The following is a 21,186-nucleotide window of genomic DNA, read 5'->3' as shown; positions in this document are numbered from 1 at the left end:
TTTTTTTGAACCAGTTGGCCAGCTACAACATCATGCTTTATTAAAGTGGACTAGAAACAGGATATTTTGGAATCATAAACATCGTAGCAAAATCCTAAATATGCCCCAGTGAGCGACCTCACAAAAAGTTGGCTTTTGCTTTTTGATGCTCTTCATGAGACAACCTAGGCTCAAACCCGTAGCCTCAAGATCACAAGATCTGACCACAAAACAACAAAACAAATCCTTTGTCCCCTTCTGGTAATAATGTGAAATGCATGGTTAATTTGGCTTCATTTCTCAAATTGAAGAGCTCTTTACTTAATACAGTCTATTTGTTCACAGTAAGCTGAAAAAGTCATTATAAGTGCATTGTGTAACTGGTCAATGAACCACATTTGAGTGAGAGTTAATGTTGCACAGAAAATGCGGTGTTTGGGAGTTAGTGCAGCTCAGGGGCACTAAAAGTAACCTGTAACACCCCCTTAATGATGAACAATGATAAAACCACCAAAAGGAAAACATGTTCTTGGATTTTTCCTCTCTTGTCCACATTTTTATTTATAAAACACATCTGTTCAGAAAGAAACCTTTGTCCATCAATGGACATTCAGTTCTGTATTTTTTTTTATTCTGGCATAAAGAGGTGTAATGACAACTGTTTTAATGCAGGGAATCAGGAAGGCTTGCCTGCACTAATATTGCACCTCTGAATGGGAGTGGATCAATGAGTTTGGTAGTTCACAGATGATAGATCGGCACGGGTTGACAAAAAGCCGTGGTTAGGCGAGTGTGTCAGTTTATGCGCACACAAATACCTCTTCAACTTTCCTGGCAGATTTAGCTGCACTGGGGTGGTGCCTGGGGGAAAGTACATCTTTGCTTAATGTCTTCCCTCGATGGAGCAGGAAGATAGTTTGTTTTACTCCTGTCATGGCTTGCTGGGGCATTGCTCGATGTTGAGATGCCCTAACACATAGCGATAATAATACACTGATGGTTATGGTAATAAAGCACCTTTGTCATAGCACTCAGGCACAGGAGAGTAGAATGGATTAGCTTGAGTATTATTTTTCCCCCCTTTTTTGGCCATGTTTCACCGCTGCTCTGCACTAAGCTAAGCTCATCGCACATTCTGCAAAGCACATATGGTCTTGCATTAAATATTTGGAGGTAAATCCTGAGTTATGAAGCGGCAAGAGCAGCACTTGGAGGCCCAGTGCAGCAAAACAACTTAATGTCAGTCACTAATCTGGTTGCAGGTGTTCAGAGGAGCAGAGCTCAATTAAACCAAATTGGCTTCCACGCAGTTATTTAAATTAGTTTAGAATCAAACCCTCATAAACTAAATATGCTTACCTTGGCAGAAACCCCCCCCCCCCACCCCATTTTACTTCAGCTTCCCTCCTCACTTACCAAGACACTGTCAAGATGGGAGGAGCTGAAATAAAAATGAATTTACATTTAAATCAACCTGGAAATTGAGCAAAAAAAAAATAAATGTGATCAGGGTCTTTACTTTCCCCACTGCCTTAATCAAAGTTTTGATGTGATGACACACACCCTAAGAGTAGGAACCTGGTTAATATCTCTAGAGAGGTCCAAGGTAATATGACATTAATTCACTACGCACACTGCAATTAAGCATCAATTAAAACTGCTGGCTATGTCTCATACAAACTTTAAAACTTGTCAACACTTTTAAACTGTGTCCCATAGTTGGATCACAGAAGATCATATAGTGGTTTTGACATTTTGAAAAAAAAAAAGAAGAAGAAAATAAATCTATAAAAATCCATAATTCTCGTGTGGATCTCTGTTGCAAATTAAACGTTCAAAGTAAATCATGTCATAAATCCTGCATTTGAATTAGTTTTTGTAATGCTGATGTCAATCTTCTTTAATGAAACTTTGTAAAATTACCATAGTGCGATGGCAAGTTGACAATATGCGGATAAATCTGACAACCTCATAGAGAAATGTCAAACTCACTTCTCTTTTTATGTTTTTGTTTATTTGTTTTAACCTCCACTTTTGTTTTATCGCCCATTCACCCTTTATCTTGTACTTTTTTTCCTTTTGATATTGATTTTTTTTCTCCCATTGTCTGCTTGAATATCTCTCTCTACATCACATTCACTGGTCCAGTGAAGAGGAAGATCGGTCAAAATAGTCTATTCACATCATATCAAATCTGGCTTATTTTCTTTCTATATCGCATCTCTCCGGCTATGGTCTTTCTTATAACAGCAGAGTCTCCAGTGGCCCGAAAACAGATCAGTCAATCAGTCTGTACTAGGTCCCCTGACCTTCCAATCTCACTATTTTCCCCTTGATTTTATCTCTGTCTCTGTCTCTTGAATGCCTGTGTGACTTTTAGTTTCTGCTTAGTGTTCTGTCTGTCTCTTTGTGCAGTTTACCCTGTCTCTCCAGTCCAGTTGATAAGAAACAGTCAAACCTGGTGGGGAATGAACAGCATGTTAACAGAGGCCGGAACACCTGCAAGAACAATGACCACACAGGGACAGGAGGCAAGTTGTACCTAAATGAGTTTGATACTGTTGCTTATAAAGAAAAAAAGCCCCCCAAAAGCTTCACTATAAGAAACAAACTCCTGAGGTTGCAGACAAATGTGGAGAAAATTGCAGCAAGTGGGAGTGTTGAGATTTTTAATGAAATTGTGTTTGATGTCCTTCCTTTCATCAAAACTTGTGCTGAGTAAACTATTTTTTCCAGAATGGAGGCAGCTTCATAAAAAAAAGATTTTGAGGTATCCTCGGACCTTTTTTGAAAAACATTAAACTTCAAAGTGCATATCTTGAAAAAGTGTATTTTATCTAAAATCATAGGAAGTGAAGATTTTTAAAAAGCGGCATTTAGTCTGGCACTTTAAAGCAAATGTTTGGCTAATACCCTCAATTTGTAGGATGTGTCCCATAATTTCTATGCAGCAGCAAGCTGTAATTATGCTGTGCAGTAGCCAAGTTAAAAGACAACTTCTCTGGAGGACAACCATGTAAACAACCTCTCATTTATAATTTAACACAGAAACATAGTTCAGAGCATGAGGAAGCTTGAAGGTATTGCATGATACCAAAGGCTAATGTTTTTTGTAAGTTTGCTTTAGATCTTTTGGCCAAAATAGCAAGGATGCTGTAGGCTCCAGTTGAGTAGGACATTGCATCACACAGTTTCACAGAAAAAAAATGGAGTGCAACCTACTGTGCTGATGGAAATCCTCTGAGGGAAACTTAACAAGCAATTTTCTGATAATGCGAAACCATTAAGCTTAGCCATCATTATATTAACAATTGTCTAGATATGAGCTGTTGCCCCCTTTTTTTTTAGAAAAATTTTATCACTAAGCATTTTACTTTTGGTATTTTTGTGAAAAGTAGTTAAATTGACAAAATAAATGCAACTAGAGATATAGTTCAAATATAATTGTGCTATATTCATAAAAAGTCACGGTAATTCATTTGAAATAAGAACCAAAACTAATTTGGAAAAAAAGACTAAAATTAGTATCTGCAATGTATTCGAGCAGCATATAAATGCTCATTCAGCTTTCTTTTAGATTGTACCTAATTTGGTTGATTTTGTAGCACTGAAAGTATGTTTTTGAGCCCTTTAAATTCTTAATTTAAACTATAAATACATAATATAAACTATAAATGCATAATATAAACTATAAATGCATAATATAAATACATATAGAAATAGATCTTTGTATATGTACCTACAAGTGACCTTGAAAATTGTACATTTGAATCCCAGTGGCTGGTGAATTGTCAGACAAAACAGTTTTTTAATCATTTGCTAATATTTAGTGCATAGTGTAATTCAATTTGAGATTTTTTAAAACTAATTTTACTTTCATATTGTATTAAACAGTTCAACCAGTCACATCATGACTGTAACCAAAAATAGATAAAACCATTTTGAATCAGGTTACCATCCACAATCTAAAAATACACAGCAACCACAACTTATTTTTTATGGTAGATTATCTAAATTAGGTTATTTCTCTTCCAGACATGTTTTCTGTGCAGCTTGGCATGCTTCTTACAGTCTTTTCATTCACATACTAAACATTGTAAATGCAAAGTTTTATTCCTGAAACTACATTTTCATGAAAGCATTTGTATCAGAAGGAACCTGGAAGTTTTTTTTAAACATTGTGAAGGGTGTAAATATTATCTTTTCTATTTTAACTAAACATTGTTTGCAGGTTTTTTCACTTCACAAAAGATGGACAGTATCAAACCATACATTATACATTGGGTTTGGGGCAACTAGTTTTATTGCAAAAGCACACGAGTGGAATCTCTGACAGCAGCATATTTTAAGGCCACTTGACATGATAGATGAGTCAGTCCACCTGGTAGGATATTACCCTTTTTTTCTCCAGCGTCGCCTTTCATCAGCTCTCCCTACACTTGGTGCTTGAGTACTATAAATACTGAAAGAGTGGCCAGCTTTAAAAGTTTGCTAAATTTAACACTTCCCTGACAGAACATTTTTGTTGCCCCTTCCTTTCCCGACTGCAAAGTTTGCATTGGAGCTTGGTTTGCGACAGGGACACATTCATCATATAATAAAGTGATGCAAGCTGTTACAACACACCAAAATGAAACTCGGCGACTGGTTCTCTTGTATAGTGAAGAGAAATGGAAGCTATTCCAGGCTTGTTTCTTGGGTTTCATTGCCAATGATGCTCTATTACAGACTCAAATGCTTTAACTCATGTTGGTTTTAGTTTAAGGTGATGCTTATAGAGAACACAAGAGAATTAAAAGTATTTCTTTTGTATGCATACTAAATTACAGTTTCTAAATTGCTATGAAAACATTGCTTTTCTGACATATGTTAGGATATGTTTGAGGAATAAATATAAGAAACTGCTTTTAACACTTTATTATTTCAAATGCACAAACAAGGCTGATTAATGTATAAACACAGTGTTTAATTACAGTGCTTTACTGCCACCTATTGTTGGGGCACAAGACATTTGTTATTGACAACATTCCTGAACAAATCAGTAACTCAAATACTGCAATCTACCATTCATTTCATGTTTATCATCATAAATGTATCCCAGTAAAACAAACAAAAAATAAAAAAAACAACAAAAAACACTTTTTTAAATTCAGAACTAATGCTTTAGGAACATAAAATGGTATAAATGTTCAATTTATCTGATGTATGACTGTAAATTTAATTCACAACAGGTAAATGAAAAGAGTCAGTAAATCCAACATACAATTTCAAAAGTAGATTTCATCTGAAAAATGTGGGCACACACATTTTAAACATAACGTTGAACAATGTTTCTCACAGAATACTTGAAGAGGATATAAGTTGAACATGAATTAAAATGTTTGTGAAATGTATTTACAGTATAACGATCTGCTCACTGGTTTTTGCATTCAAGAGCCACAGCAATAAACGGCTTCGCCAAGATGTTTTTAGAGGTGAAGGGGATCAAAGTTTAAAAGATTATTTGCTTCAGACCAAGCAGGATGCCGTGCCCCATCCATTTCTGTGGCAACCTGGTTGCCACTGTCCAGCATGTGGTTTTGTCCGCCAATGGAAGCATTGCAATCTGGGCACTTTCGCCTTTCCATAGCCCCTCCACAGTCGGTAATAAGATAGACATGACCATTAGGACATTTGTGCCAGTGTCCTGGAGGCATTTTCATTGCTGAGACAATCATCTTTCTCTCCTCGTCACTAATCCCCAAACCTGTGAGTGGAAACTTTTCATTCAGTTTCTTCATAGCATCTTTCACATTCAGTTGATCTTGCTCTGTGAACTGACCAGGTGTCTCCAAAGCATGTCTGATTTCTTGCACTTCAATTTGCATTTTGTCAGTTTGTTTCATCTTGTCTGCCTTGTTGCAACGAACATTAAGTTCAGCCAGAAGGCTGAGTCTTTGCAACTCTCTATGCAAATCAAAGACTTGTTGGTCTGTGAATTTTTGGTTTTTGCTATTGAGCCAACCAATGAACATGGTGACTTTCTGCCGAAACCTGTAGCCATCACTGAATAACATGTTTTCCTCTTGAGATTTTAGAAGTTTTGATACTCTTGTCAGGAAATCGATCTTGTTTTCCAGGATCCAGAGGTCATTGACTGTGATGTATTTTTTCTCTAGTTTTTCTTGGATTTCCATGTACTCCTTTTCCACATGGTTTAAACAAAGGGGAAGATTTGTTGACCACTGATTTTGAAGGGCACTCCTCAGTTCTTCAATATCGGGTTGTCCTTCGTTTATCTTCTTCTTTACCATCTCTATCTCAGCCAGACTGCGGTTAATGTGTGATCCATATCGTAGATTCTTGCGTATTGGAGTTTTACACCTTGGACATTCCTTTAGTTTTATTGCCACCTGCTCTCCCTGGCTGCCGTCATCCAAGCTCATGTAGTGATCCATGGCTGTGAATTCAATGATGTGTCTACAGTCATCTAGTTGAATAAAGTGAGCATCAGGTTCATCTTCAGTGCCAAAGAAAATCTCTGTCACCTCATCAGGGTTGCAAACACGACATTTGCTTGGGCATTTGTCTCCACAAAGACCAATGCATGGGTGGCCACACTCCAGGGTCTTTTTGCAAGGTTCAGTGCATGGGGGACGATCACATGGCTCATGGCAAAGCTTACTGCAACTCTGATGAGGGCACTGCCAGGCACATGGCTCAATACAAGGGGCACATGGTTGCCCACATGGCTTCATACATTTACTGTGGATGCAGCAGTTTTCACAAGGCCTCTGACACGGTGGACAATCACGAGTACAAGGTTCCATACACTTGTGAGAGCAAATTAGAAGACGCTCACATCGGTGGGAGCAGGGGCTGTGAAAGCGTCCCTGGTAACACTTTCCACATGTACCAGGACAGGTATGGCCACATTTTAACTGGTGCGTACATTTGGTTTTGCATTCAGGTTGCTCTGTCTTTGTTTTGTAATGGCAAGCGCCTTTCTGTTTGTGTCCGCACTTAAGTTTTAGGTTGACCTTCACATTGCACTCTTTGGTGCATGAGGTTCCACAGAATGACTCACATGGATGTCCACATTGGAGTGTCTTCTGGCAAGGCTCCTGGCATGTAAAAGTTTCTGGGTTTTGGTGGCAAGGAACCATTTGTTTGTGTTGACAGTGAGGTATGATTTTCTCGATCTTCACTTCACATTTCTTTGGACATTCTTGATGGCACAGTCGGTTGCACCTGTGTCCCTGATCACATAAAGTCTTCTCACACTTCTTGCTACACTTAAACTCTTTGTGTTCTGGGTCATAGGGGTGACAAACTCTTGGGCAAACATGACCACAATCCAGACGAAACTGGCAAGGCTGGATGCAGCCACCCTCAGGTGCCTGCTCGAAATCCTTAGCACATTTAACCTCAACCTGTCGAGTTGGGTGATTCTGACAGCACAGGGTCAGAGCTTCCCCAATCTGGTTTTCCTCTCTCAAGGTGTGGAAAATGTTGCTCCACAGTTTAACTCCACTCAGGATTGTACCATTGCCGATACAGTACAGGCCTTTCCTGGCACGTGACAAAGCTACACAGACACGATTAGGGATGCTCAAAAAGCCAACTTTACCGTGTGAGTTACTACGTACAAGAGACAACAAAACAATGTCATTCTCTTCTCCCTGATATTTGTCCACCACGTGTACTTTGACCCCTGCAAACTCTTTGGCAGGCATTAGCTTGCGTAGACAGAGGAGCTGGCCAGTGTATGTTGTGAGTATAGTAATTTGTTCTGGTTTATATTCTTGGTGGAGCAGATACTGACAAAGTGCTACAACAAACTTTGCCTCGTGAGTGTTCTGGTGGCTCTTTCCATCCTTTATCTCTTCTTCTAGGTGGTTGTGTTCCACAAAGAATACATTTGTGTTAAGACCCTGTAGGGTTAAACATACACACAAAAAAATGTTGGATGTTATGGTTTTATTGTGCTTTTGTTTAACTCAATATTCATAAAACATTGCTATAGCTTAAAAGAAATAAAACTCAAGAGTACCTTTATGTTTTCATACTCCAACACAGAGGGATGGTTCTCCAGCTCAGAGTAGATGTGTGGGGTCAAAAGACGGGCAATTTCAGGCCTCATACGATGCTAAAGCAAAAATACAAAATACAGATGAACATGCAAACTCAATATCCTAACATTAATTTCTGCACATTTTGTCATTAGCTATACAATGAAGCTGATTAATAAATTAAATAAAACAAACCTGGTAGTTAAGTCTCACATAAGGCAGTCCCATGTTCACCAGCCTCTCAAACATGGACAATTCCAAGTGGAAGTTCTTAGCAAGATCAAATACGGTAGCGCTTGGCTTCAGCTAAAGAATAAAAGAGAAATCACACATTCTGATTTGCTCTCACACTATTTTGTGTGTGTGTGTGTGTGTGTGTGTGTGTGTGTGTGTGTGGACGGGTTTTTCCTACAACATGGGGTATTTTTTTTTACAAAAAAAAGGCAGCCAGGTGGGGACCGAAGTGAATCGTGGGGACCAATGTCAGGTCCCCACGGGTCCAAATGCAWGTTACAGGTGTGGGGTTAGGTTTAGGACCAAGGTTTAGGTTAGTTTTAGGGTCAGGTAAGTTTCTGTGAGGTTAATTTTAGAGTAGATGGTCAGGGTTATGATATAAAGTCTAAAAAACATGAATGGAAGTCAATGAAAGGTCCCCACGGGGTCGAGAAACAAACATGTGTGTGTGTGTGTGTACACACCAAAAAAGGTTTTAGAAAAATCTAATTTTTCCTGTTTTCTTAATTTCAAATTCAAGCAGCTCAAGTCCAATGAGCAGCTTGAAATAGTACAAAAAGAAGTGCTGAACTGCCAGATGTTTAAAAAGAATGTAAGGTTACCCAACACTGAAAGTCAAGGTGTCTGTGAGACCAGTTTTCTTCATCATCACAAACTCTGACGGGAAGAGGTGTGGAAATCTGACATCCACAACAGCATCAGATAACAAGTTTCTGAGAGTCCACAGCATGTGTGATAGGCAGCTCACATGCCCTCAGCTTCAAGCACAGCTTAATAATGGTTGTAGAAGACAAGTTTGTTTTAACTGTGTGAAGAGAAGACTTGGAGCTGCAGGGTGACAGGATGAGTCGCAGCAAGAAAAACATCTGTAAGACCTCAGAATGATAAAAAGAAGATTGCATTGACTATGAAACACCACCAGTGGCTCAGTGACAGAGTGACAACTGTTAAACACGGGGGAAGAAGTATGATAATCTGGGGTTGTCTTACTGGATCCGGGGTTGGGTCTGCCACACCTCTTCCTGTCATAGTTTCCACCAGTTTGAGTGCATTGTGATGGTGAAAGAAACTATATTCTCAGACACCTTGACATGAGCTGCTTGAATACCAAATTATAAGACTGGGAAAAGGGTGTTCTAAAAGTTTTGACCTGGAGTATGTGTGTATAAAACATATAAAGTACTGTACTTATTTGTTATTTATTCATCTGTTAAACCCAGCCAAACCAATTTTGCTTGAAGACAGAGTGTGACTGAGCAAATATTGTATGTGGGAGGGGTGCGGAGGAGGCAAGACAAAATTTTCGTAAAAAATGTGAGGCATTGTGTTCTCCTCAATTCAACACCAAACCTGCGATTAATGAATAGCACAAGAATGCCAAAGCTTATTTTACTTGGAAAGTGTGATCCATCCACTTTTATTACATGGATGGATTCCAGTTTGTTTCTCACAAAAAGCAGGGCTCAGAGTACTTCCTTACTGAGTTGAAGTAAATAATGCTTTAAACCTTTGACAAAAAGGCATCCAAAATACTTATTTTTTATTTTATTTTGTTTGAACCTACCAACTCTTTCTAACTTTATACTAATAATTCTGACCTATTTTAAAATTCAGTAATTTGTTCACAAATTAGTTTCTTGTAACCAACAGAAGCTGCAATTATTAAACAAACCTGTAAATATTCAACAAACGCGAAGGACAAAAAGTATATATCAAAAACACTTGCTGTCAAACCTGGTTTGAAGCAGTTTTCTTTTTGTTTGTTTTTCAAACATCTATTTTCTTCCTTACTAAATTCTAACAGAATGTTAGGAATTAGGGTTGGCCAATATTCGTACATGAACAAATCCATGAATAATCAGGGTAAAATATGCAAATATTAGTTTACAGCAGGCAGAAGTTACACAGCAAGACGAAAGCAGGACAGAATATTTAGACGTGATAGAACTGTGTGTAGTTGTGATCACATGCCACAGATTGCTAGACAGGCTGCCTGCCCATATGTGCCTGGCAGGCCCTGACAAGTTGTTGTATAATAGTTTACTGATGTCCAGAATATCACTCCTCGCTAATCTCCTGTGTCTTGTAATGACTAGTTTGCCTTTTTTTCCCCCTTTCGTTTTTAACAGTTATGTTACTTTTTTTGTTTTGTTTTTTTGCTATTTTCTAAGGGGAATACAGAAAACAATATGGGGATGAGGGAGCTTAAAACATGCCATTCGTGTAAATTTCACGTGGGAGAAATTCCATCAGGTTATATTGATTTGTGACTCAGGTATAAACTGCTTAGGGTTCAAGAAATTTCCCAATTTATACAGATGAGTGCTCACTTGTTGGTGGTCTCCAATGAGGATGAGGTGTTGGCAGGCTTCACTCAGCGTGGTGATAATGTGGGCTTCAAGAACCTCTGCAGCCTCTTCTACAATCACCACACGTGGACGTAGTTCTTGTAGAGCTCTGCGGAATTTGGCCGCTCCTGTTGTTGTCATGCCAATGACCTGGACAAAATATGTTTTATTATTTCTATACACTCAGCAACATACTATATTTAAGGATCACAAAACAAATCAAAAGAGAGTGCATATGGCAAAAAAGACATATTGGATTTCCTTGCTATAATGTACATCTTCACAAAATTATTTTTTTTTCTAAAACATTATTACAGCTAATTAAACGGCACATTTTTTTTTAGTACCGTAGCTTTCTTGAGAACATGAAGGTTTTCTTTCCTTTTAACATCAGCCAGTCTGTCCACTGCATTTTGATAGGCCCGTTCTGAATCCAGGGCTTTTGTACGAAGCTCTATCCTGTAGCGTGTCACCCACAACCTGCAGACAAAAGGAAATTAAAGAAAAACACTGTGATGCAGAATAAAAACTGCAGAATAAAATGAAAGATGATATTAGAAATATCTCTTCACCCACATTACAGTACATTCTCCAATACACTCAAACTGATCCTAAATAAATAAATAAATAAATAAATAAATAAATAAATAAATAAATAAAAATGTGGCCTAGAACACTCCAGATATTTTAAAAAACACAAAGCTATAACAATGAGACTCAAATCAAACTAAGAGTGAACAAAAGCTAATATTGGATTATGTCTACCTATCTTTCATTTTAATTAGTGGGCGGCAAATGCTTGCAAACTAACCAAGTGGATCTTAGAAAATATGAAAATTTAAGGTCCACAGGATAAATTGAAACTAGACTTAGGTCAGAGTGGCTCCTTTAAAAAAAACGATTAAAAAATTCACCCAATTTTAAATTTTAATTTAGTTGTTTGAACATTTAACAGCATGTTAATCCAAGTCAGAAATATTTTATTCATTATCCCACCATAGATTTGGTTGTGAAAATGCCTGATATTGTGTTAAAACCCCTTGAGAGATTTCCCCCTTTTTTAATTTTATTAGCTAGATTCACAACTTGACTAATACATATACTAATGTTTAACATGTACTGTATATACGTACTAATATCTGCTTTTGCTAGACTGCTGAGAACAAAAATATGAACATGTAACAACATGAGGATGAAAAAAGAAACACTGTAAAAAAGGCATGCACTACAGATGAGGTTATACTGCACAGTAATTAAACTATTACAAAAACGTCAGAGTGCATGTCTTTGAAGAAAATTGAGAAACTTGTTAGTTTTAATAATCATTTTTGACCCCACAGTCTTGTTTTCACAGTAACAGAAGTTTGGAGCTACATCTTGGCTCTGTAGTGATAAGATCCTCTGGGATACATTTTGCTGACTAGCTGACTTAATTATACACACTGGGAATACACTACAGCTACCAGGCCGAGGTTGGTTAGGGAATAAAAATATAAGAAAGCAGAATAATGTAAGACTGTCAAATGAAGGATGGCTAGAACTTTGTGAAAACTTCTAGGACAAGTTATAGAAGTGAACAATTGAAAAAAGGTGGTAAATCATGAGCAAAGAAAAGAAATTACACAACCAAACTTACCGGTAGAGTCTCCATCTGTCCTCCAGAGGAAGAGTCCACACATCGAAAATGTTATACTCTTCATCTTCAGTCATAGCAGTGCTCTTCCCCAATTCTCTCCTAATTTTGTTCTTTATCTTTTTCCTCTGGTCCCGCTGAATCTGTGTTGGTAGGAACAAGACAAACTTTAGTCTTCAGGGCTTCAGTTCCATCAAGTAAAAGCTTAGCTTGTTGTATTGGCTGGTTTGTTATTCTCCAATTTAAAAATAATGATATTGATGTGCAGTCCATATCACACACTATGGGCAAAGAGTACAGTTTAAAGTGACGGAAGTACACAGAGATAGCTCATTTACTGACAGAAACTTATTTGAAGTATTTGGACCAACAATGGTGGTGAAGTGCATCATGCTCCAACCGTGCTTTTCAATTAGAAAACACAGTTAACTCCTGTGTTTAACTCATAAAAAAATTTAATTTAAGTTTACTGATTGCATTTAGTGCTCAAAACATTATTAGTACTAGACTGCGCTGTCAAAATGGCCCCTGGAGTGGTTGGTAACTGCTGGCAGTATGTGGGCCCACAAGAGAATGTGTGTGTGTGCAAAGCAAGTGACGGGGTTTACATTTTTCTTAATTGCTTTAAGCATTACCACTGGGTGACATTTGGTAGCAGTAACATGCCAATTAAAAAAGTGCATCAACAAGACAAAAACAAACAGTGCCACAAAGCAGATATGAATAGCATTATAATTATTACTAAAATGTTACGGTAATGTAACTTTTCACAAGTCAACATCTTATTGTTACCTCCCATCCGTCTTGACTGTTCTCAGCCTGCACGTCAACATTGTCCAGGTTCATGGCCAGCAACAGATCTTCCACTTCTCTGACAGACTCCTTGTTTCCTTTCTTTTTGTCGTTTTTGCCACCTCTGGGACCAATTGTCCATTCGTCTTCAATCATCCGCTCTGCCTGAATCAGTTCTGCTTCCTCTGCAATTTCAATGAGGTCTTCGTCCACCTCCATTACTTGCTCTACCGTAGGAAACACATTGAGGTAAGAACCACCATAAAAATGGTCTCACTGTATACACATAAAAGCTTTATTATACTGACAACCTACACTGTTGAGTGAGGGATAAAACATAAGAAAAGGAACGGTCAAAGGGACGAAAAGATTTCAGACAATGTTGTCCTTATTTAAAGTGTAAGTACAGTGCACATACTTATGAACTGTACATCTCATGGTTTACAATCTTTCAAAACAGGAAAGGTCTACTTGTCCTTGTTCCTGGTTTTTTTGCTGTAACAGACCATAATCTTGCTAAAGCTATTAAAAGTTTAGTTTTTTATTATCTCCTTAATGTTCTGAAACCTGTAAGCGTTTAATTTAGCAGATCATAAAACCAATTATTAAACAATTTTCATTGTTTCACAGGAGCTTCATGAACACTAAAAACGCCTACCTTCATTTAAATTTGCATTCTCTGTCTCCCTCTGCTGGAAGTCGGTCAATCCCAAACCCAGCCACTCCATCATCAAACTGGTCTTCTTTTTCCAGAACCCAAACTCATCAACATTCTACAAGCCAAAACAAATGTATAAGCTAGCACTGTGGTCTTAAGTTGTGCATAAAACTTGTTTATTATTTTTTTACATTACTCACAGGGGTTGATGTTAGACTTTCCCAGTGTATTTCTGAAATAAACCTCTGTAGAAAGTTTTCGCGCATCACACCTTTCAGAGAGCACTCCAGCTTCAAACTCTGGTTTTCGATTTCCCTTTCCTCCTCACATAGCTCCCTGTAAATCTTTAAAACAAGAAGAGGAAAATTAGACAAGAATACATGGAATAATCTGCAAAAATTAAAAACAGAGCATAGTGAAACTGGTTATGCTGATATAAGTGAGATAAGTGTCGCTTAAAGACGAGCTCACCTGACCATACGCAGTTCGAAGGTGAGACGGCAGTGTTTGTCTGAAGTAATGTGAGTGGGTCAGTTCTCGAAGATTGAATTGTTTCAGGACCTCACTGTTGCTGCGACCTCCCACTCTCACGATGCCATTCTTCAGAAACTTGTGAATACCTACATAAAACTCACAATCAAACCAAATGGCTGCACGATATGCAAAATATGCAGTAATCTTTTGAGATACATTGTCATTTGTGGGGCTCAGACCACAAGGAAAAATAACCTATTAGTAGTTTTATAGCCACCCAGTGATCACAAATATCATCCACATTTGGAATGAACACACTTGTTTTCTTGACTTAAGACTGGCACTGATGTTTTTAACCATATAAAAAAAATAGATCTGATGTCGTTTTCATGGCTTACCTTCAAGAAACTGATCCAGGGCGTGGTTGGTGTAACACACAACTAGCATTGGAGCTTCACCACCCTGATCATTCAAATCCAATTCCAGATCATCATGATCATCATCCATATAGCGCACATTAAGTGGCTCATTCCAAAGCTTTTTATTGGTCAGCAGAGCCTGAGCAATCTTTAGACCAACATAAGTTTTTCCTGAGGGCAAATAAAAGAAAACCATATAAACATTGTATTTACATACATTTTAGATTATTATTATTATTGTTTTTTTGTAATTCCACAAGTTCATAACATCCAGTTATCTTGCGCAATTGTGTCATCATAATCACCAAATTTTCAAAAATAATGGCATAGTTCTGATGAGGTGGAAAACTTTCTTTTTGCGGGGTTTATATGGGCATCTATGTTTGTACAGATTCTAGCTATTTTTTTTACACTTAAAGGTATTATTCATTGATGTGGGTAATGCTTGTTAGGTTCATACCAGTCCCAGGAGGACCCTGTATAATTGCCAGCTCCTTGGTGAGCGCTAGCTGAAAGGCTCTCATCTGAGACTCATCCAGGAACAGCTCCTCCATTTTGGGCCAGGCCTCTGGCACCAGGCTGTGAAAGGGCTTCATGCTGCTTTTGTATTCGGGGTCAGCAACAGACGACAGGTCATAGACGTCCGTTTTTCTAAGGTATGCCGGTGATCTCACATCGGTGGAACACTCCACAATGTACCTGAAAGCATGCATATCCTTCTTAATATACTTCTCCAAAAAAATAAAAATCGTTCTAAATTGAGATCTTATATCACTCATGCAAGAATAATATCTTACAGTTAGATAACCATTACATTTTTATTTTGAATTTATTCCTCCAAAAGGTACATAAACTTGCTTTGATTGGGCGCTTAAACTAAACAAATTTTGAAGAACAAGCTGGAGAACTGATCTCCGGGCACCCTGAGTGGAGCTGGGTACATTAAAAAAATTTTTAACAGAATAACATGGAGATGTTTGTCATGGAAAGAGATAAGTAGGCTGCAGTATTTTTCCCAACAGCAGTGTCACACATTAGCATCAAACATTAAAATAAAACATAAAGACTGACAAAGTAACACAAATGAACCCTGTGTCATTGATTTCATAGAAACAAACTGTCTTTGTGTAAGATGAATGATGAATATAGATATATTGTAAAATAAAACCTAAACAGATAAGAATATGCATGCAGTAAACAGCCTCTATGTCACAAAGAAACTTTATTACCTCTGAAAAGGCAAGTTTCTTTCATTTATCTCCTTTAAGCCTTCAAGAACGTATCGATAAGCTTCAAAGTAGGCAGTGGTCTCAACCATCAGAAACACCTGATCTGTCTGTTGATCAAAACATAAATAAATCAGAAAGCTTCCACATCAGTTATTTAAATGTTACACATCACTTTGTAGATAAAGTTAAACATTTTGAAGCTATTCTTTCATCCATAACATCTTTATCTGTGATTATACTATATTAGGCAGGGTTGTAAAGTAACTAACTACAAATACTTTGTTACTGTACTTAAGTAGAAATTTTGGGTATCTGTACTTTACTTGAGTAATTATTTTTCAGACTACTTTTTAATTCTACTTCTTACATTTTCACACAGTTATCTGTACTTTCTACTCCTTACATTTTTAAAAAAAGGCAAGAAGTAGATAGTTGTTACTATTATTTCATTTTTGCTTGTTTTCATTCTAGCTTGTTATTGTAAAACAAAAATACTATCCATATAAATTGTGCCTCCTAGATAAGAGTGAATTTAGTTGTGGTTGAATGAGAACTATATATATAAAATTCTGATACCGTATTAGTTTGTACACAAACAAATCATGTCACACTCCAGCAGGACAAAATCATTAAAATAAAAGGACTGTACTTAAGAAGTATTTGTATTTCATGAATTATATTATTGCATTTGGCTGCAGCCCTCAGATAGATTTTCATTTTAGGGAAAAGTTTTGTGCAGCCTTGATATATGTATATAAACTGAAACAGCTAAACTAGTGCATCCTAAAGTTAACATAAATTAATTATTTTAATACGATATAGTAATTTCTGCATTTTTGGGGAGGTCACCTCCTAATAAATGTCATTACAGAAAATGCCAATTTTAAATAAATACTTTTACTTTTAATTCTTAAGTACAAAAAAATATCAGATACTTTAAGACTTTTACAGGTACTTTATACAACACTGATATTGGGATAATTCCCGATTACTTAACCTAGGTGTGCCTAACCACCTGGTGACTCACTGAATGTTTCTGTAATAGTATTTGACTCAGCATCATTCTGCTGTCAAAAATCACCTGGATTCTGGCCAGCTTATATCTGCTTTCCTCTGTAAAACTAATCTGGACCAGCCCTTTCTCCAGTAGTTTAGGGTCTCGATCGGAAACTGTGGCGAACAGGAAACTCTCAAAATTATCGTATGACAAGCAGACCAAAGAACCAAAGAGCAGCCTTTTGGAGTTCTGCCAGCGCACAAACTGAAGAAACAAAAGAAAAAAACAAACAAACAAAAAAGATTAACAAACAGATATGTTCCTAGTTTTTGATTTTACCTAAATTAATAAACAGTGTATGTTTAACTGGACCATTTCAAATATCATGAAACATTGGACAGTGATCTATAAACACCCAAAATCATTGAAATTCTAACCTTGAGTGGCTGAACGTCAAACTGGACAAGGTACGCGAGGCCGGTCTGTGTACATTTTGGCACCACCAGCTGTGTGTCAAAATACACTCGGATGTCGTCAAAGCGCTTTGTCTTCGCTGGGTTATCGGTCCTTCCCATGTCCAGTTGGTTCTGGAGGAGCTGCTGAATTCCCTCCCGGAGCGGTCGAACAAAGTCCTCTCTGAGCAACCGGTAGTGTGTATCGAGGTAGATGTGGGTGTTTGTGTAACGCTGCGATGTGAGATTGGCTCTGAGAAACGGCCTGTGGTTCTGGTGGAACTCCTCAGGAGTTGGGTAGAGCGGTATGCTCCTGAAATCCTGCTGATCTTCAGCTGGGTCACAAACAAGCAATTTGAAAACACTCAAATATCTTTAGACCTCTTAAAATGCTTTCCTTCTAAATGTGATGTTGACCTAGACTACCAACGTATATATATTTTATTTTATTACCTGGGTTGTCACCACCAGTGGCTAGGAGTGCATATGTGTCCCTGTCTGTGCGCAGGGTCCCCTCCCTGGATCTCTGCTGGAGATGGTCAATCAGGCCTTTTATGTTTTCCATTTTTTCCTCTGTTTGAGGATAGATGTCCACACCTGATGCCCTCAGGCTGTTGACAGAGGCTTGGAGCAGTGTCAGCAACATACTCACAGCTTTGACAGAGCTTGCAGGGAAGACATTGAGCACCTGAAAAGCGCATATTTTAACATGCAAGTCATATACGGTAGTTAAAGCTTGCAATAGTAAAATAATAATTCACATCCAATTGGATCTATTTTCACAGATGATCCTTACTGCAAACACAACTTTTGCTTTACAGAATCGTTTCTCACTTGCTAAAGACCACTTTGTGCAAAATGAACTTCAGCCTGTATCTTTTAATAAAAACCCCTCTCAAGAGCCAGCTTGCTGGGAGCTTTCCTACAGCCACAATTTATCTAACTTAAATGGCTCGTTCTTTAAAACATTCATTACCTCTGAGAGGATAGCTAGGATGTTTTCCAGATGCTGTGGGTATTGTGCTCTGCGGACAGGGTTCGACTCAGACACCATGCCTCCCACGTGGTGAAGCAGGGCAGTGCTGAAGAACACTGAATCTTTTATGATGCCGGCCAGGTGCTGCAGTGTGCCTCTGTCTGTCCTTGAAGTGAAGGCTTTGCTCAGCACCAGGCAGAGGAGCTGGATTAGGTCCGGCCTCATTGGTGCCTCACCGAGGAGCGCTTGAAGGCCAGGGTTTGAGGAGAGAGTGATGGCCACAACCGACGGCTCTTCCTTGGAGAGTTCTTCGAGTGTTTTATAACCCAGTCTACGACCATCTCTTCGCTCTCCCCCGCCATGTCTCCTGTCCCCACTGTGTCCTCCTCTCCCTGCACCTGCTCGTCCTGTCCCGGTTCGCTCGCCTTCTCGTTCAGCTCCACCTGGCTGACCATTTCTACCAAATCTCTGCCAGTCTGCACCTCCCCCTCCTCCTCCCCTCCCCCCTCCTCTCCCTCCACCTCTCTCCCCTCCTCCTCCCCCTCNCCTCCTCTCCCTCCACCTCTCTCCCCTCCTCCTCCCCCTCTATTTCCACCTCTTCCTCCTCCTCCTCTCCCTCCACCTCGTCCCCCTCCTCCTCCTCCTCCTCCTCTCGCTGCAAACCTTTGATTACTCCCTTGACTTTGTGCCCTTCTTCTGACCTCTTGTTCTCTTGCCCTGTTTCCCTGTGCACCTTCTCCTCCTCTTCCTCCACGGCCATTTTCATTTTGGCCGATATCAGTATCTGGAAGAAATATAAAAAAATCATACAATAAACACTGAAAATAAGCTCACTGAACTGTAGGTGTTTGCTGCTTCTATTCTGATCACGGTATGCTGTATACTTGCCATTGAGATGTCCTCTTCTCCCCGTTCTCAAAGTCAGCCTTTCCATTGTCTTGCATGTGGCAGCTGAAACTAAAGTTGGCAAAACAGAGAGCAATTCAGAAATTAAAAACGAGAGTGAAAGCAGATTTTTTTAAAAAAGAACATGAAGGAAAAGAAACAGAAACATATGCACATTTCTGTTTCTCGGCCCTAATAAGCTGAAAGCACAGACAACAAAATAGCAGGGTAGGACTTGTCTAAAAAGGACCATAATCAGCTCAGGCATTTTCCCTCATCTCAGAATTCACATGATATGCAAGGTTACAGGAATTCTGGACTCAGATTAGAGAAGATAATTTTACTTTATGCTCAAAGAGGAAATCGAAGGCAAATGTTCCTGCTTGTCTGGAGACAGTGGACCAGATCGGGTGTTGTGGTGCTTTTGAGTTACAGTGACCAGGGCCTTAAGATAGGAGGGAGCTTTACCATGCAGGATATTATGTATGTGATTTAGCTTCAGTAGTTTTGCTCGGAGATTAACTGGAAGCAGTTGCTCCTGATCAAACAGAGTGACCTATATGTGTACGAGGGTTGGCATTCAGGAGGTACCGGAGTATTTTATTTTGTGAAGTCACAAATAAAAAATTCCTGAGGTAGCTCAAACTGAACTTGAGTTAAAAGCCAGTGTAAAAAAGTGAGTTTTTAAGTCAGATTTAAAAGACTGAACAGACTCTACAGTACGGATCTCAAGAGGCAAGTTGTTCCAGAGTCTGGGGGCCGCCACATCAAAAGCCCGTTGCCCTCTACGTTTTAGTTTTGCCTTTGGCTGCACTAAAAACATCTGATTAGAGGATCTAAGTTCTCTGTTTCGGGTACAAAAGTGCAACAGGGCCAGTAAATACTGAGTGCCACTTGGTTTGCTGGAGAGGAGGTGCCATCACATTTAACATCCAGTGGATCTTTACCATTGAGCCTTCTTATGGATCCAAAGAGGATTGTTTCTGTCTTTCCGAGATGAAGAGATAGCTTGTTGTCTGTAAGCCATTCATGGATAGAGTGAAGCTCTGATGTTAGGCTTTGTTGAATTTTTCGAGTGTCCTTACCAGCTGCTAGGAGAGTCGAGCTGTCTGCATATAAAAGCAGCTTGCAGTTTACAGCAGCAGACATGTCGTTAACATATATAAGGAATAGCAACAATCCGAGAATGGAACCCTGTGGGACTCCGCATATCACTTTTGTTGTAGTGGATGTTACGCCTCCGATATCTACATACTGCTGTCTGTTATCTAGGTAGTTCTTGAACCAGTTTACAGTTGGTTTCTGGAGCCCCAGGGCTTCCAATTTACATATCAGAATACTGTGATCCACTGTGTCAAAGGCCTTTTGTGCGTCAAGAAGGACCATACCTGTGAGGATGCCTTTATCTTGCTCTGACTTGATAAAACCAGTGAGGTAAATTAAGCATGTGTCTGTAGAGTGAGAGGGTCTGAAACCTGACTGGAGCTCTTATAAAAGTTTGTGATCTGTGAGATATTGGTTGAGTTGCTGTTTTCTCCATCAGTTTGCTGACAACACTGAGAATTGACACGGAACGATTATTTTTACATATTTATATGTGTAAATTCCCATAAAAGTATTTGTGCACTTTTTCTGAAACTTTAAAAAAATGTCTTCTGTTTGAGTCTGTACTGAGATTCCAGCAAATGAGAAGTGTGCCCCCTGCTGGATCTTCTTCCCTCTATTTGACTGTAGGTTTCTTTTTCTAGGAAACGAATACTACGGACTTTTTTTTATGACTCAACATGTTTTGTTTCTTTACTAAACCCGCAGACACCCAAGGCTACATTGCAGCACCTAACATTGTATAACATACACAACACAGTTTAATTCTGTCATTTTCTAAACCGTTATTTGTCTGCATTGTTTGCTATTTGAACTTTAAATAGGCTACGATGACTTCTTTAGTTGTATTCAAAGGAAGTCATCTATTATATTTGCACAGCTGTGAATCAATATATTCAACTGTCTTGATTGCCATTCTATCTATCTATCTATCTATATATATATATATATATAT

General features: G+C 38.6%; 1 protein-coding gene across 1 annotated transcript; it reads right to left on the bottom strand.

The window, feature by feature from the left end:
• Positions 1–4,881: 4,881 nt before the first annotated feature.
• Positions 4,882–19,186, bottom strand: znfx1 (zinc finger, NFX1-type containing 1). Its single transcript, XM_014008514.1, has 19 exons — positions 19,127–19,186; positions 18,906–19,026; positions 18,243–18,736; positions 17,720–17,954; positions 17,252–17,601; positions 16,899–17,078; positions 15,818–15,924; positions 15,049–15,287; positions 14,568–14,759; positions 14,167–14,315; positions 13,896–14,039; positions 13,696–13,810; positions 13,038–13,264; positions 12,249–12,388; positions 10,960–11,092; positions 10,595–10,762; positions 8,226–8,336; positions 8,012–8,107; positions 4,882–7,892 (listed from the first exon to the last, which is right to left on the bottom strand). The coding sequence occupies exons 1-19, from the start codon at positions 19,184–19,186 to the stop codon at positions 5,448–5,450; spliced, it is 5,706 nt and encodes a 1,901-aa protein (XP_013863968.1). The 3' UTR covers positions 4,882–5,447.
• Positions 19,187–21,186: the final 2,000 nt, after the last annotated feature.

Source organism: Austrofundulus limnaeus, unplaced genomic scaffold (genome assembly GCF_001266775.1).
Source record: "Austrofundulus limnaeus strain Quisiro unplaced genomic scaffold, Austrofundulus_limnaeus-1.0 Scaffold51, whole genome shotgun sequence".
Classification (NCBI taxonomy): domain Eukaryota; kingdom Metazoa; phylum Chordata; class Actinopteri; order Cyprinodontiformes; family Rivulidae; genus Austrofundulus; species Austrofundulus limnaeus.
This window is presented reverse-complemented; position numbering and strand designations above follow the sequence as displayed.

Excerpts from the sequence above, each read along its gene's own strand:
- znfx1 (XM_014008514.1), bottom strand. The coding sequence starts at position 19,186 with ATGCAAGACAATGGAAAGGCTGACTTTGAGAACGGGGAGAAGAGGACA. Across the intron at positions 13,265-13,695 it reads GAATGCAAATTTAAATGAAG|AGCAAGTAATGGAGGTGGAC; the intron begins GTAGGCGTTTTT and ends TTCCTACGGTAG. Across the intron at positions 7,893-8,011 it reads TGGAGTATGAAAACATAAAG|GGTCTTAACACAAATGTATT; the intron begins GTACTCTTGAGT and ends TTAACCCTACAG.